Source organism: Habropoda laboriosa, unplaced genomic scaffold, assembly GCF_001263275.1.
Source record: "Habropoda laboriosa isolate 0110345459 unplaced genomic scaffold, ASM126327v1 scaffold86, whole genome shotgun sequence".
NCBI classification, from domain to species: Eukaryota; Metazoa; Arthropoda; class Insecta; order Hymenoptera; family Apidae; genus Habropoda; species Habropoda laboriosa.
Genome location: NW_017100212.1, coordinates 160,998 through 176,841, shown reverse-complemented (window position 1 = coordinate 176,841; position 15,844 = coordinate 160,998). Strand labels below are relative to the sequence as shown.

The 15,844-nt window shown below is 38.1% G+C and overlaps 1 protein-coding gene across 1 annotated transcript in view; it reads right to left on the bottom strand.

Annotated features, from left to right (window-relative positions):
• Positions 1 to 6,429, bottom strand: part of LOC108570821 (growth hormone secretagogue receptor type 1) — a 61,598-nt gene extending 55,169 nt beyond the window's left edge. The window contains exons 1-3 of the mRNA XM_017932737.1: positions 6,339 to 6,429; positions 5,884 to 5,999; positions 5,493 to 5,655 (exon numbers count right to left, since the gene is read on the bottom strand). Of these exons, the coding sequence (XP_017788226.1) occupies positions 5,493 to 5,655; positions 5,884 to 5,999; positions 6,339 to 6,429 (370 nt within the window). The remainder of the gene's footprint in view (positions 1 to 5,492; positions 5,656 to 5,883; positions 6,000 to 6,338) is intronic.
• Between the last annotated feature and the right edge of the window lie 9,415 nt (positions 6,430 to 15,844).

Here is a 15,844-nt window from a genome sequence, read left to right as displayed (position 1 = left end):
CCTTCTCCTTGTTCTGCGAACTTTTTTTGTCTAAGAAAAATTGTATCGCTGTGTGCTTGTACGACGATACGGGAAGATTCTTCAGGCAACGACTCAGAGTAACGGAATCTGTTCACCATAGAAGAAGAGGAAGAAGAAGAAGAAGAGGAGGAGGCAAAGGAGAGGAGGAGGAAGAGGAGAGGAGGAGGATGAGGAGAGGAGGAGGATGAGGAGAGGAGGAGGATGAGGAGAGGAGAGAAGGAGGAGGAGGAGAGAAGGAGAGGAGGAGAGGAGGAGAGAAGGAGGAGAGGAGGAAGAGGAGGAGAGGAGGAGAGAAGGAGGAGGAGGAGAGGAGAGGAGGAGGAGAGGAGGTGGAGGTTGGTTGTAAAATTTTTTGCAATTCGCGATTCTACATTTTTCAAGGAATTCGAAATGCGTAAATTATTTAACCTAGAGACGCCGGGGAGTTAGAAAAAATGAGCGTAAACTTTGAAACGACGTCGTTAGTAAAACTCGTAATTATCTTCTTTCTTTGTTTTTTACGATTCTTCACTGAGAAATGGGATTAACGAGCAGTTCAATTATTGATAATTGTTCGATACACTCTCGAGAATGAATTTTCTTACGATATCGATGCATGTTTAACGGCCGGATAAACGAAAGTGGAACACTTTTTTCGAGACGTAACGTCGAACCGGAGGACTGTCTCAAGAATATTGCATGACGCAACGAGAAATTCCACAGGTTCGGGTGTTTTTCTCGCCTCACGGAGAATTTCGTGAATTTTTCAACCTTTCCCCGCTACTGTCCTTTATTGTTAGACAGACAAGTTCGACACTCTCGCCGCCGTTTAGCCGGAATTATTGAGCGACAAAGCGTACGAGGTAGAGTACGAAGGATCTTGAAGAATTTGGGAGAGTAGCAAGCCCAAAATTAGTCTGTACATTAATTCTTTTTTCTTTTAACAAGGCTCGAGTGAATTAACGATGAAATTTTGTTGCTACTGAGACGTTCGGTTGAAATGTATTCAAATGTAACGTGAAGGGGAGATTTTTCTAATTCTTGGATTTAAAAAAAGTCTCTCTAGAGATTAAAAACGAAAATATTGAGGTTCGGAGGATAGAAAATAATACGTAGAGTGTGCAAAAAGTATTCTAAATTTCTTACCATTTCAAACTTTTCGCGCCACGAGAATAAAACCGTCCCATTGAATAAAAAGTGATGCATACAGTGTGCAAGAAAAAAGGATTCGAGCACAACTGTACAATTTCATCTAAAGACACTAAATTTCCACTAATTTCAATGTACTTATCTGCAATTATACAAATTTGGCGCCGCGAGAATAAAACCGTCTCTGATCGAACAACTTTTTGCAGGTGCTCTACGCGCCACGAAACTACCAGACCATGCAGAGTCATTTGAAACGAGCAGGCGTCGCTCGTGAAAATGTCCGAACGAGGTGGAAAAGACGACGCGTCGGTTTCTTCGCAATGTCGCGCCGTCGTCGGTGTTCGCGTTAACTAGGCGCGAAGTGCTTCCAGCTGAAAACGAATCGCGTTACCCCGTTTTGTTCTGAAAACGTGTGGCTTTTATCTAGAGTGCACGGTCGTTTCGCTAACTGTCAACGCGGGCATTTTTACGAATTATACAGAGAAAACCGCGTGACCCGGTTTTCCATACGGTAGAGCACCGTGGACGCACACACACACACACACACACTTTTTCAACGAAATCGGAACATATCGCGACAAGGATGTCCTCCGGTAAACACTCGCAGCTCTCTTCGAAACTTCGATAAGAAAACTTGTTACTCTGCGCTCCCCGTCTTTGTAAACTTCGCGCCCGGAAGTAGTGTTTTTGAAAATTCTTAGTTACGGTGCAGACATCCCGCGTCGTAGATAGTTCACATCTGTTTTTCTTTGCAACTCTTCTCTGGCCAATTTTTCCACCATTTTGGTGTCACGATTGTAATTGGGTTATTGTGTTATTGTTTGTTGGTAAAGAAGAGATTTTTTCGTATTTTTTAATGGTTTTAGAATTCTTTCGAAAATACTGCAAGTTTTTGAAAAGTGATCATGTCATAGTATTTTTGATTGCTTTTTTCATCGATTTTTGGGCAATTTTGGAATCACGATTCTAATCAGGTTTTTGTGCTATTTTCTTCTTTTTTTAGATACAGAAGAGATTTTTAGTATTGTTTTTCAATATTTTTGAGCGGTTTTAGTATTCTTTGGAAAATACTGCAAGTTTTTGAAAAGTGATCATTGTGTCATAGTATTTTTGATTTCTTTCTTCATTTGGAACTACTATTCACTGATTTTTGGGCAATTTTGGAATCACGATTCTAATCAGGTTTTTGTGCTATTTTTTTTTTTTTTAGATACAGAAGAGATTTTTAGTATTGTTTTTCAATATTTTTTAACGGTTTTAATATTCTTTGGAAAATACTGCAGGTTCTTTTTAAGTGATCATTGGGATGCATCATGGAATGATATTTATTATTGTTTTCTTTTTATTTAAAATTGTTTTCTATTGCTTTTTTGGCCAATTTTCGAATCACGATTGTAATCAGGTTTTCGCGATACTATTTCCAAGCAAAGAAGAGATATTTCTAGTATTTTTTAATGGCTTTAATATTCTCTGAAAAACATTGCAGATTTTCTGAAACTGATCATTCAGATCATCGTGCAATAATATTTTTTATTTGGAACTACTTTTTGTCGATTTCTGGCCAGTTTTGGAATTTTTGTGGTATTATTTTTAGGTGAAGAAGAGATACCTTTGGTATTATTTTTCACTATTTCCAACAGTGTTAATATTCTTCAGAGAATATCACAGATATGTCGAAACCGATTTTGACTTTTCATTACTTCTCTATTTTTACTCGAAATTCTGGTTTCACTACCATACACATGGAACAATCACTATACCCACCCACGTGATTTTCAAATTCTTTCCATACTCTATGCAATAAGAGAATTAGTTCCAGCGGTTTGACTCTCTCTCTCGATTCTAAATATTCCGTTTGAACGAACGTAGAGCTACGACGTGTTCGTCAATATCGACACGCATTTGTAGGTTTATGAAACATCGGAGTTCAAAGTTTCCCTCTGGAATTTCATTTTATCGCGAAACATCGCGCGTTATATCGTTGAATTGTTCGGAAAACAACGCTGTAAGATCGTGTCTGTTGAAATCGCGCAAAGAGAAACTAATTTTACACCGAGAAGACGTCAAAATTTTCGCAACGATGAAAAGTCTACCGGAAAAATGACGATTAATTAAGAAGAAACAACGTCGACTCTCGTTCGTTCCGCTTTCCAATTTTCATTATCACTTGATGCGCGTCTGCGTTGAAAGTTTCACAGCTCTCCCCCATTGGCTAATGTGAAGTAGAATAAGTATACTAATGCATCTCGTGGAATTCGTTCTCCTTTTTCTGCAACGAGAATCACCGTGCTTTATGAAATGCACTTTCGCATGGAATTTCAAACAAACGTTAAAATTTCTGCTGTAAGAATGTTCAAACACGGTAGATGAAATTTCTGTACGCGAATTGCGTGGTATTCTGAAAATGAGGTCGGACAATTTCAAGTCGTACAGTACTCGCAGAAATTAAACGGAAAAAAAGACTTTAAAAATGAAATGTCATTTGCACCGGTGTTAGAATTGAATAGGTGAGATCAGAAATAACACCAGTCAAGCTTAATTAACTTTCCAGAAACAGGGAAAAATTCTTTCTTTTCTTCACAAATTAGTGAAAATATTTTCTTCAGAAATTAATGAGAATATTTCTTTAAAATTTTTATGATAAGGAGTAAGTTTCTTTATCAATAACACTTCATGATATTTCTATTATAATTTTTATGAGTTACCTTGTTTCTGTAGATATACTTAATAATACAAAATTACAAAGAGAGAAGAAGAAAGTTTACAACAGGTGTCCAAAAAGAATCACATAAATTGCCCAAAGTAAGCACAAGAAAGTTTACTTAATATGATTTCATTTTAATGCAAATTTATAAATCAAGAATTTAATTTTTTTTTAAATTGTTTATGATACAGGATAAGTTTCTTTATAAATAAAAATTCATAATATTTCTATTTTCATTTTTATGAGTTATCTTGTTTCTGTACATATGTTTAACAATACAAAATTACAAAGAGAAAAAAAGAAAGTTTACAAAAGGTGTCCAAAAAGAATTACATAAATTGCCCAAAATACTGCCTACTTTGTAGGTCACCACTTTACTACATGTCTATATTAATAAATATGAACAACATGATTCAACGTATAACTCGTTTTTTTCTTTTTCTTTTAAATAGACTCACGTTGTTTCTGATCTCACCGATTCAATTATTCATCGCCACGTTTGACGAAGATGATAGAAATGCAACGTTTCCCCATTTTTTCCCCACTCTTTTTTTATTGTGTCACAGAGGCACGCAACTCGTGAAACGATAGAATGCTTTGAAACGGTTACACCGTCTTGGCCGGAGTCCAACAAAACGCCGCTAAACGCACTATCGCCCGGATTGAATTAAGGATAGCATAGATTTTCTCATCCAGTAGCAAATGGAATACGAATTCGAGCCGGACGGTTAATGGAGGCAAGTGCAGTAGCTTGTTCGCGGCAAATTAATTGCCGAACAAATGGCCGCTTCTCCTCACACACGGATCAGCCGGAATTTTACGCGAACCGTCGCGTATGTAGAATCGATACGATTTACCGTCGACGATTGCCTATCGTGGAATCGCGGATATCCAAATGGAGTGTATCGATCGCTTAGGGTTCTTGGGGAAAGGTGAAACACGCTGGAATTTTCATATTTATTGGGATTTTCATTTTTGAATTTTGGCGGCTTTTCGAATTTCTCATTTTGCCAATTTTGATTTTTCGAAATTTGGGAGCTTCTGATTTTTTTGAATATTTCGATTTTCGAAGTTTGGAAACTTCTGAAATTTCTAATTTTTTCGAAACTCAGGTTTCCAAAGTTCCAAAATTATGTCAACTAATAGTTTCCGAAATTTTCACACTTCAAATGTTTCATTCCTGAGGCGTCAGATTCTGATCTTCGAAGCTTCAATCTCTCACATTTTTTTACGTTATAAAAACTAACCTATAATATGTCAATTTCCATTTTTCCTACGTAATAGACAGTATTAAAATAATCCCAGCTAAAGACAGTATTAACACAAAAAATCCTGCATCCTTTCTTATAATAGCCCTGCTCTTAATACCTCTAACGTTTGCGAATAATGCGCATAAAAATGCGCAAGATTCATTCAGGCACTCGAGCAAGTCGATATCTTCCATTCGGTATCTGGTCGGCTTTTATCGGAAAAATTCTCCGTGAAAAAACGCGAAGTGAAACACTGGCGAAATAATTTGCGCGGGTGGTTTGTCGATCAAACGGTACGCGCGCCGACGAGTCGAATGTACATCGCGGCGTGTAATAATAGGTACGAACTACGGTCACACGGAGCATGAGAGAGAGAGATTCTGACTTACACATGTACTTGCCCAGCGGCCACACTTGCGGTCCAGAGTTCACTTCCACGAGGACTGTGGGTGTGCAGATCAAGAGAACGCAGAGATCGGCCACACTCAGGTTCACCAGAAAGATATTGGTGCTGTTTCGCATATCCTTGCCACGAAACACGACCAATGGCACCTGAATGAAAATATTCACACTGTGGGATTCTCTCGCGTTTCATTGTGAACGGGCTACTATATTTGAGAGGCAATATAATGTGCAATGCAGGAATCGTATTAGTTCAGAAATAATAAACTTCGTATTGATCCACATCTAACTGAATATTGTAAAATAACTCTGGTGCACGAAATTCCATTACTTTATTACATTCTTCCGCATTATCGGAAAGCAATTTACAAAACTTACCATAAGGTTTCCGATGATGCCGAGTACCATTACTATGATGCACACAACCATGGACGTGGTGCGAATGTACGGCGGCAACATATAAATATCCGAGGTCGTATTTTCAGACTCGATCACTGAAACGTTAGCATTTAATTTCAAGAAAAAACTTTCCAACCTATCGCAATTTCTATATTATCTATGCAACTCTGCAACAATAACAATCCTATTTTATCTCTCGCGTATTTACGTGAACGGAAGAAAAATTTCACGAGACAATATTCGGAATAATTCTATTTCAATAAAACGACCGGCAGCCATTGCTGTTATTATATTGATAACGCAAATCCGTTTATCATCGAACAACACAGTTGCAGCGTACTCTTCCCTGTTTTTACATAGATATCTCGTTCGACAGTGAATTACAACGCGAAGAATAATAAAATTAAGCATAGAACGGCGCGTCACCAGCGTACCCGATAAACCGTCGAGACCGTTGTTGCCAATAACAGTTGCATAGTACGAAGAATTCAATTCGAGCGGGACACTGGACACCGTGGACAACATTTTCGTCCCGTGTACTCGGCTCCAGCTCAGGAACGTGTCAATCGTGTATCTCGTCTGTTACACGATACGCTTCCGTCGTATCGTCAATCGTCCATCCTGTCCATCGTGTTTTCTCCTCCACGATTCCACCTTTGCTCGCGTTTGTAACGCCCGTTTATGTTTCGTGGGACACCGCACTCGCGCGCCTTAATTTTCAACGACGACGACCACCACACACATGTACACACGCAACACACGTGCCGAAGTTACATATTTACAAATCACCGGTGAACGTTCTCACCCGGACGCTTTCGTGTCATCACACGATCTGTAACACTGCTTACGTAGGCAGCTTCACCACATTCGATCCGATACAAATTCGTCGCGATACGTTGGAAACGACACTGAATTCCCAAACGCGCGGGAACGAGCGATGAAAATCCATGGGGTATCGTAAAAGGAACGCCGGGCCCGTGCTACGAGTGTTGGATACGGTTTCCTTCGACTTCCAGGCAACCGTGGCTTTTGTTAACGCGACGGTATTAAGTGACATTATAAACTGCTACTTCGTGACCAGAGAGTTCGTTCGTTTCTTCGAGCTGACACTTTCGAGAACGTTAGTTATTATTACGAAGGTAATCAGTCGTTTTACCCACAGTGCACTTGCCGTTCCTTGCGAACGCACGTCTTGCGTTCAATCTGTCTGGCCCCCTGGCCCCCTGTTGTCGCCACGGCCGAACTAAATAAATACGACGTTTTTTCGCACCTAGTGTTTGTCATTTCAACTATTTTAAGGTTATGACGAATTTATATTTGAATTGTCCTCTTGTTTCTTCTTTTCTTTGAAATATAATACGAGAGTATTTGTAATTTGAACGGATTGTTTTTTAATTGCGAGCAATTTAGTGAAATCAGCTTCCGAGATATTACGAGAATCTTCGTAGTTTATTGAAAATATAGGATACATAAATAAAGATCAAAGGATAACCGACGTTACACCGGTCGATTGGAACTAATCGAGGAAAATAGAGGAACGTTTTCAATTTACTGTCAAATATCGTTTCTGGTTGCCGAGGTAAACCTATCGACGAGAGATAAATATTTTTACCCGCGCGCCCCCTCACTTCTCTTTGTATGGCGATCCTGTCTGGCGTGTATGGCGATCTCCCATAAACACGGTATGTGGGTCGGGAGCACCTCAAGTATTTACGTTGGCACGATCAGTTAACATCAATTAACTCCTCCGCTATCAAAATCTATTCGAAATCTAATTCTGTCTAGTTTCGTTCGATCGTACGTGTCAATGAGATATGAATTACGTTTCATGAAACGACCTGCCCTAACGACGTTAACCTTACCAATTTTCACTTCCAGAAATAGTTTCCCCGTTTAACCGTACTGTCTCGACGACCATCGATGGATTACAGTAATAATTATCTGGACTTCGATAACAATTTTCAGGCAACGTTTAATTATAACGTTCAACGAAGAATTACCAAAAGAGATACACGAAAATTGAACCGTATTACGGACATTTTAACGGAACGATAGTTTTCTTCTTTTCAATAAAACCACGAGCTCTTTATTCCAAGATAGAGTTATATTATTTAATTAATTTTATACCAGAGAATTGATATTAAAGAAAATTTTCCATTTCACAAAGTTCCGGCTGACGTTCAATTTTCACAAATACGAAACCGTTTTTTCCCTCGGACAAATTGAAAATTATTTTCATGCCGTTTGCATTCATTTGAAATTTAAATATTTTGGCCGTCCAATGAAATGCTGCACGCTGTAACTTTTACTGGGAAAAGTTACAGCCGAGTTTTTTTCCAGTTAAAGAGAGAATATAAAAGGTTATGTATGTACATTGTACCCACGTGCAACCTTTAAAATCTCAAAACGGTATAATTAATAGGAGCATTTTTTTCCCCGGACGAAGCTTTTACACGCTAGGGTTTATGAGAATTTAATGAAGCAGCGTATATGAATCCTCGTTGATCAATTTCAACGTCCATCTTGTTGTTTGCAATGATTGTTTATTGAGTGCCACTAATGGCTTACACTTTTCGATTCCGCAAACACGAACTGGGGAGGCTCACCTCGGTGGTTTTCTTCGCCTTTAATTATCTCGTGTAATTGAACATCACATGATACTCTGTCACCTGGCTGGAAATTACACGACGGCACGCGGTTTTATTTCATTGCGAAAAACAACTTTCAACGACGGAACTTTCGATGTTTTCACTTCGTAGCCAGAAAAAGAGAGAAAATATAACGGACCTTGAATTGACTTCTTCTGCCCGAAACGTTTAAGACGAACTTTCGTTCGGTTCCCTAACCTAAGTAAATAAACATGTCGACACTCGATACGGTTGTACACCATGCGTCGAACGTTCGCACTGTATGCGTGTAAGTGTTTGTGTATTTACTACCAAGTTACCTGGGCTATCACATTTCGCTGTTTCCCGTTCTGCCTTATTCCCCGATAATTAACAAAACACCAGGAAACCGATTTGCCAATTGTTCGTATCCCTCATTATTCTATCGAGCAATCGCGGAAAATGTGCAACGACCTTTTCATTTGTTTCCCGTTCGCATTGTTCCGCCAACAATGGCCACGATTTTCGTCGTTCGAACAGTGGACACAACCGGTTGTAACATAACGTTCCAGAATTCGTCGTAAAATACTACGCGAACATCCGTGCGAATATTTTTCACTTTTTTCTATCGAGAGGGGAGGTGCGTTTCCATAAACTTTGTTCGCGATCGGGACGCGACAGTTCGAGGGGGAGAGAATAACGTATTATATATCCGCGTGATATCCGTGATACGACACTTCGTGAAAGTTCGTGAATTACGATCACGTCTGGTTTCGAAAGGATTCGAAACCGTGTTTTGAGATTGAAGTTTCGCGAAATCGAGAATCCTGACAAGTCACACGGGTAACACGTGACAAGGAGAACCACGGGACGGGTGAGATTTGCCGAACGACAACCGTAGCGAGCAAATAGTACCGGAGCACTGAATGAATATCGCTCGGCCCGCCACGATTCTCGAACACACCGCCATGCGCTGCGCATGCGCCCGCGTCTTTTTCCTTCGATCCCTTAACACGCGTCTTTTGATAACGCGGTTAATTTCCTTTTTATCGTGACATTCGTTGTTATATTAAAAAGTTTTAAATCGTTTAATTGCTTACGTCTTTAATATTATCGTGAGATTGCAAATCTTCCTTCAACAGCTTCCTCGTGATCTATCCGATAAAAGTTCGTAGAAGTTAACAAATTATATCGATATATCTCGACATGAATCAATATATTTCGATATTAATCGATATATCTTGATACGATGAATCGACATATATCGATATGATATATATGGCTTAAAATCGATATATCGGTATAAAATCGTAATGTAAATCGATATATGAGCCACTCAGAAGTTAAAGTGACTAACTCTATAAAATAAAATTTATTAAAAGCGTTTTATTTATGAAAAATTAAGCACTAAGCATGTTTTGATATTAAAATTGGAAGAATATCGAAAAGTGGAGTTAATCATTCTGGATTCTGAGTGGCTCATATATCGATGCGTTATATCGACACATTATATCGATATAAATACCAATTCTATTAGACTTTTACATTTCATTATGAACTATTTCCGATTCAGTCCCTTTGTTTCGACGCAATACAAAAAAAAAAAAAACATCTTTAATGACAAAACAATAGTAGTAAGTTTCATTCGAAACCTTTTCAAAGTCGATTTTCCAAAGGTTAATGGGAAAATTCTGTGATGCGTGAAGTGAAGCTGATCTCACGCGTCTCATCTTCAAGCATTGTCTCTATTTATATTTCTAATATCAAGCTTTGCCTCTATATTCCTCACTGCCTAGAGCGCAAATCGAAATAGAGGATTTTTCATTGGCGAACGATTACGTAAGAACGCGCGTGGGCATGATCGAAAAATGTGGCGGAGATTAGAGCAAAAATGGCGGAAAAGATTGGACACCGGTGAGTTTCGACTCTATGTAGCCGAGCTCTAATGGATCTTCGCCAGGACCTATCGAGGAGGAAAATAAAGGCGAACGCGGATACAGAGATTTTGTTTTAAATTTCATTTCCTCTTTGTCCGGAGAAGAGCAATCATTCTTATCGCCAGACGGGCTGGTGTAAATCTCTAGCTGCGATTTATCGTTTCATTCCGTTTTTGCACCCTTTCTGCTACTTTTCTAATACTCCGATAGAACTTTGCCAGTAATTATCGTTCGGTGAGATATCGAGATCCTTCAGGAGATTTTAAACGATGCAGAGGAAATTGCAGTTTTAATCCTGGGAAGCTCGAGGGAGGATCGAGATGCATCCACAAAGTTTTGAATTTTAGATTTTCTCACGAAATACCTTGTTTAGGCTGACAATGATCTGTTTTCGTGTCGGAAAATTGTTTTTTAATTCAAAGTATATTAAACCTTTAAAAAATTTCCGCTTCTCAGGATTAATCCTCCTATTTTGTTCGAATGAAACTCTATTTTCAAGATTTCTCCGATTATTCTGTTTTATTTATTTAATTGTTTAACATATAAATGGTCGACATTGTTACAGTAGAAACAGAAGAGAAAATGAAAAAGAAAAAAAAGGATAGTCAAGTAACACCCTTCGAGAGACTTGCAAGCGTTAGTTTTAAGTATGCAAATCGAGCGAGAGAAGGAAGTTCAAGTACTTCGAAAAACGGCTTACTGCCTGAAACTTCGAAATTTTCATGTTCCAGCTGCAGAAATTGACTGGAAGTTTCCTCGATCGCCGGAGCATTCGCAATCGAAACGCAAGGGAGACGACAAGAGCCTCGTTTCTTCGAGGAGAGGTTTCGAAACGGCCAATGTTCATGTACAATTTTACCAAGGTGGCAACCGGGGCACGAAAGAAGAAGGCACAGTTAAATGGAATCCCGTATTAGGAATCTAGGCACATTCCATCTGGCTCTCACAATCCACTCTATTCAAACCGATCGACGTGAAACGTTTTGTCAGCTCTGCTATTTGCAGCCTGAAACATTCGGCATACCATTTACACGATGTATCATTCTACATAAGGATACGTTCGATGTCCTTATACAGGGTGTCACAAAAGTTTTGGTACGAAATTTGCCAATGTGTTCTGCAGCTAGAAATAAGACTAAAATGTCGTGTGAAAAAAGGTCTAGAAATGCTTCGTTGAAAAGTTGTAACGAAAAGAAAATGATGGGGAGAACCTAACCTCAAATCTCTTGATGGGGGATTCCCAAAAAAAAGTTTGCAATACGGAAGTGTACACTGGAAATGAACGAATTGAAAAAATGCATCCTATTTGACGAAATTAAACTTGATCACCTAACCTCAAATCTCTTGATGGGGGATTCCCAAAAAAAAGTTTGCAATACGGAAGTGTACACTGGAAATGAACGAATTGAAAAAATGCATCCTATTTGACGAAATTAAACTTGATCACCTAACCTCAAATCCCTAAATTTTTACTTACGAAGGATTCCCCAAAAAAAGTTTTCAATATGGAAGTGTACACTGGAAATGAACGAATTGAGAGAATGCATCATATTTGACGAAATTGGAGAAACTTGTGACGATATTCGATTTACAATAAATTCAATAATTTATTTGCGATAAAATCAACACTCGCGAAATGTAAACGCAGCAACAGAGTTCATTTCACGAATCATATTTTTATTACAACTTTTTAATAAAGCATTTATATACTTTTTCTCACGCGACATTTTACTCTTATTCTGACACGCTGGGAAAGTTTCTACGGAAACGTAGTGGACACCGTGTATAAATCAAGCGTGATTGTCGGCCATTGCTTTCGTTCATTGAGGATGTTGAAAAGTTTCGAGGTTAGCCATTGAACGAGAGGACAGAAAAAGGCAGCAACGAATTTTCAATAAAGCTGAGTTATAAAAGAGAATCCTGTCTGTTATTTCTAAACGTTGCCGCGGTTCCTCCAAGACGACCACGACCATAATGGATCTCCTCGTCCATTGTCCACACACATTCGACGTAATCTGATTTTATCGAGAGATAGCGAACGATAGAGCAAGTGGGAGGGGATAAATCTTGGTGGGTTAAAATGTTTCCCCTCTTCGTTAATTCAACGTCTCCGAATTAATAACCTCTCGGTGATTTATGGCTTTTGCCATAATCACCATCATTTGCTACATCTTGATACCCATCGGAGTAGCTTCTCCATTTAAGATTGTTCAAGTGTGATTCTTCTTGCTTTATTCGTCGTCGTAGTAGCTTATCCAAATTTCAATCTTTTTTTAAATTTTATCGTAACAAACATAACTTTTTCTTTCTACATATTTTCTCGTAGGAGAAGCTCCTCCATTTAGAATTGCTCAACTGTGATTCTCCTTTCTTTCTTTATCGTCGTATTATTCCTAACGAAATTCCGATTTCTTTTTTAATTCCATTATAACAAACGTAACCTTTTCTTTCTCTATTTTTCCTTTTCACATATTTTCCCGTAGGAGAGGCTGTCTGTTAATGGAACGTCTTGCAGGGAAAGTCAACCCGACGTGAAACGCTGGAAAATATATGGCGTTATTGTCACGCGTGCCGTGAAATTAAATTCTTCGCTACGCGACGCGCATTCACTCGGAACTTTACAATCGAACTTTGATGGCCGCGCGCCGCGCCGCTTCGCTACAACGTCGTTAGCCAATTTTTCTGATACGCTGCACAAGGAACGATAAACTCGATATATATACATATTTTTTCCCCCACTCCCAACTTTCCTTTTTCAGCGTGTCGTGTTGTTCGTTCTTCTTTTCTCCTAACTGAATTGCACGCGATACTTTGTTGATCAGCTGTTCATCACTTCATCTCGAATGTAACGTGTAAATTTTTAGGTACAGTTGATGGAAGAGATATAGCAAGATCGTAAATTGAAGCATTGAGACATTCAGAATTATTTGTCAATTTGTCTCTTCAATGGAAACTGACATAAAAATGATTATCGTTCATTATGTCATTATGATTTATTTATGCTAGTTTTTATATTTCGACATTATTGTTCCTAATCAGTTAACATACTTCAGCTTCTTTTTTCTTTTTCGTGAGAGAGGACTAACGCCTTTTAAGTACTAAAGAAATAAGGAAAGAAGTAAAGAAATAAGTAAATAAATAAATAATTTTCTTCGAATGAAGATTCACAGCTCACTGGTAAACAAATTTCGTCTACTTTGACGCTTAATCGATTTCACAGTCTCACTGAATCGATTCCTCCAACTATACACATTACTGTCGCGCGTTGTGAGAGCGCCCACAGGTCGTTGCTTTGTTAATCGTCCGAAAGACTAGGTTGAGATGTCGCGAATACTGGAAAGAAGAGTGATTAAAATAGAAAGAAGACTGCATAGGGAAAAATGATCAGTAATGCAGATAATGATAGAAAAATATTTGTAAGATAGGATATTTCGATATACCTTTCACTATTTAATGGAAACACGGCTTGAATAGGAAATGTCAGGTAATTTCTGAATTGTGCAATTATGAGTGAACGCGAGGTGAATAAATTCTTCTCGCTGAAGCAAAACAAATTTATCACTCTACCTTATTGATTTTTCAATCAAAATTTCAACATTATCTTACTCTCCTAGCTTACTCTCCTCGTAATTATCTACATACCCAATCTTCCAAGTATTTCACAAAAACGTACAACTTCTCCTTGACAATTTTTAATCACACTTGCAGCATAATTTGTTCAACTAAAAAGTTAATCAAAATTCAATTCTACTTTACCAGAAGAATCAATTGCATACATATATTACCATAATTCTGCAAGTGTTTAATTAACCAATACAGAATTTCCCTCGACAGACGAAGTGACGAGAAAATGTCATTTTTCTGATTAAAATTCAATTACCCGAAGAAATTCAATTATACCATAATCGAAAAAACAAAAGAAAAGGAACGCGAGAAAAGAAAGCTAAAGTTGCATTTTCATCGTGAAAATGTGGAAAATTTTAATTAAAATATCGAAACAAATCCAAGCAAGATTCTGTTATATTTTTACTTTGAAAAAAAAAAAAAAATTCTGTCGAAAATCATCGTTGGATCGAACTGATAAATTCGTATGAAACGGTGACCGGAGACTGGGCTGCGACTGGAGTGATTTCTTGGCGCGAAAGCCAACCAGATATCGTCGTAAACATTATTCAATTACGTTTGCCGGATGTCGCGCGTTTGCTATGCAACGAAGGACACCGGCGTTCCCTCAATTATGTACACCACCACCATGTGAATTGCATCCTCGTTGATTTATGCCACGTATACAAGCGGGTTTCTTTGAAAGCTTCAACGTAGGAGACGGTTTGTTATAGTAATTCATCATGGCTGGTTCGTTTGCGCGGATTTCTCGCCGATAAAACGTGTTTCGCCCGTGTCCACCTGAATTCTGGATAAAACTAACCGTTTCTTATTCGTGACAGCGTGTGCAGTGTGTACGTGTAAATGATTCTTTCAAACGCGGAACCTTTTTTTTTTCAAAATTCCCGCCATTACGGAGAAACGTCGTTTCGAGCTTTTCTCGTTTTATACTGCAACTTTTTAACGTAGAGGCTAGTGGAAACTTTTTGGAACGATAATAGCGATGAAAATTTGTTGGAGAATTGACGTATTTATTGTTTAACACTAAAACTACCGACCGGGTCAAAATGACCCATTAGCATCTTTTGAAAAAACGTGAATGTTCTATATTGGTAAGTATTATCGCTTGTAACTTTCCGAATTTATATTCTACATGTATGCTTCCATTTGTATCGGTATGAATCGAATTTTCCAATCACGGTTTACTTACATAAAAATTCACTTTTGGAAAGTCGCTAATGGGTCATTTTGACCCGGTCGGTAGTTTTAGTGGTAAGGAGTACGGATGCAATGTTAAGAATCTTAGTACGGTGTTCGGGTCTTTTTTGACCCATCGCCATTTTATTTTTTTAATAAGTTTTGCTGTTATCTGGATTTTGTTCGTTTAAAGTTATATTGAAAGTTTATCGTGTAGGTTCGTATTGCGTATTGGTGGCTAAAATTGTTGTACATGAAATTTTGGGGTCATTTTTGACCCAAAGTTCTTAAATGTATAGTCGAACGAAGGAAAGCGCCGGGATTGACTTAGTCGTCGAAAAAATTACAAATTATGACACTTTTTTATGAGATACATTCCTTGTATTTATTAAATAACGCTGTTGATTGAATTATTTTCATAGCAGTTAAACATAGACTTGTTAAAAGTGTTTAGTTGATAAATAGATTGTGCAAATCATTGTTGGATTATTAGGAGGGACGAGTGTGTGTGTGTGTTTAATAGTAACAGCAAAAATGATCAACATACTAATTGTAAGACAGATTAATATGAACATATACAGAAGAATAACATAGCAA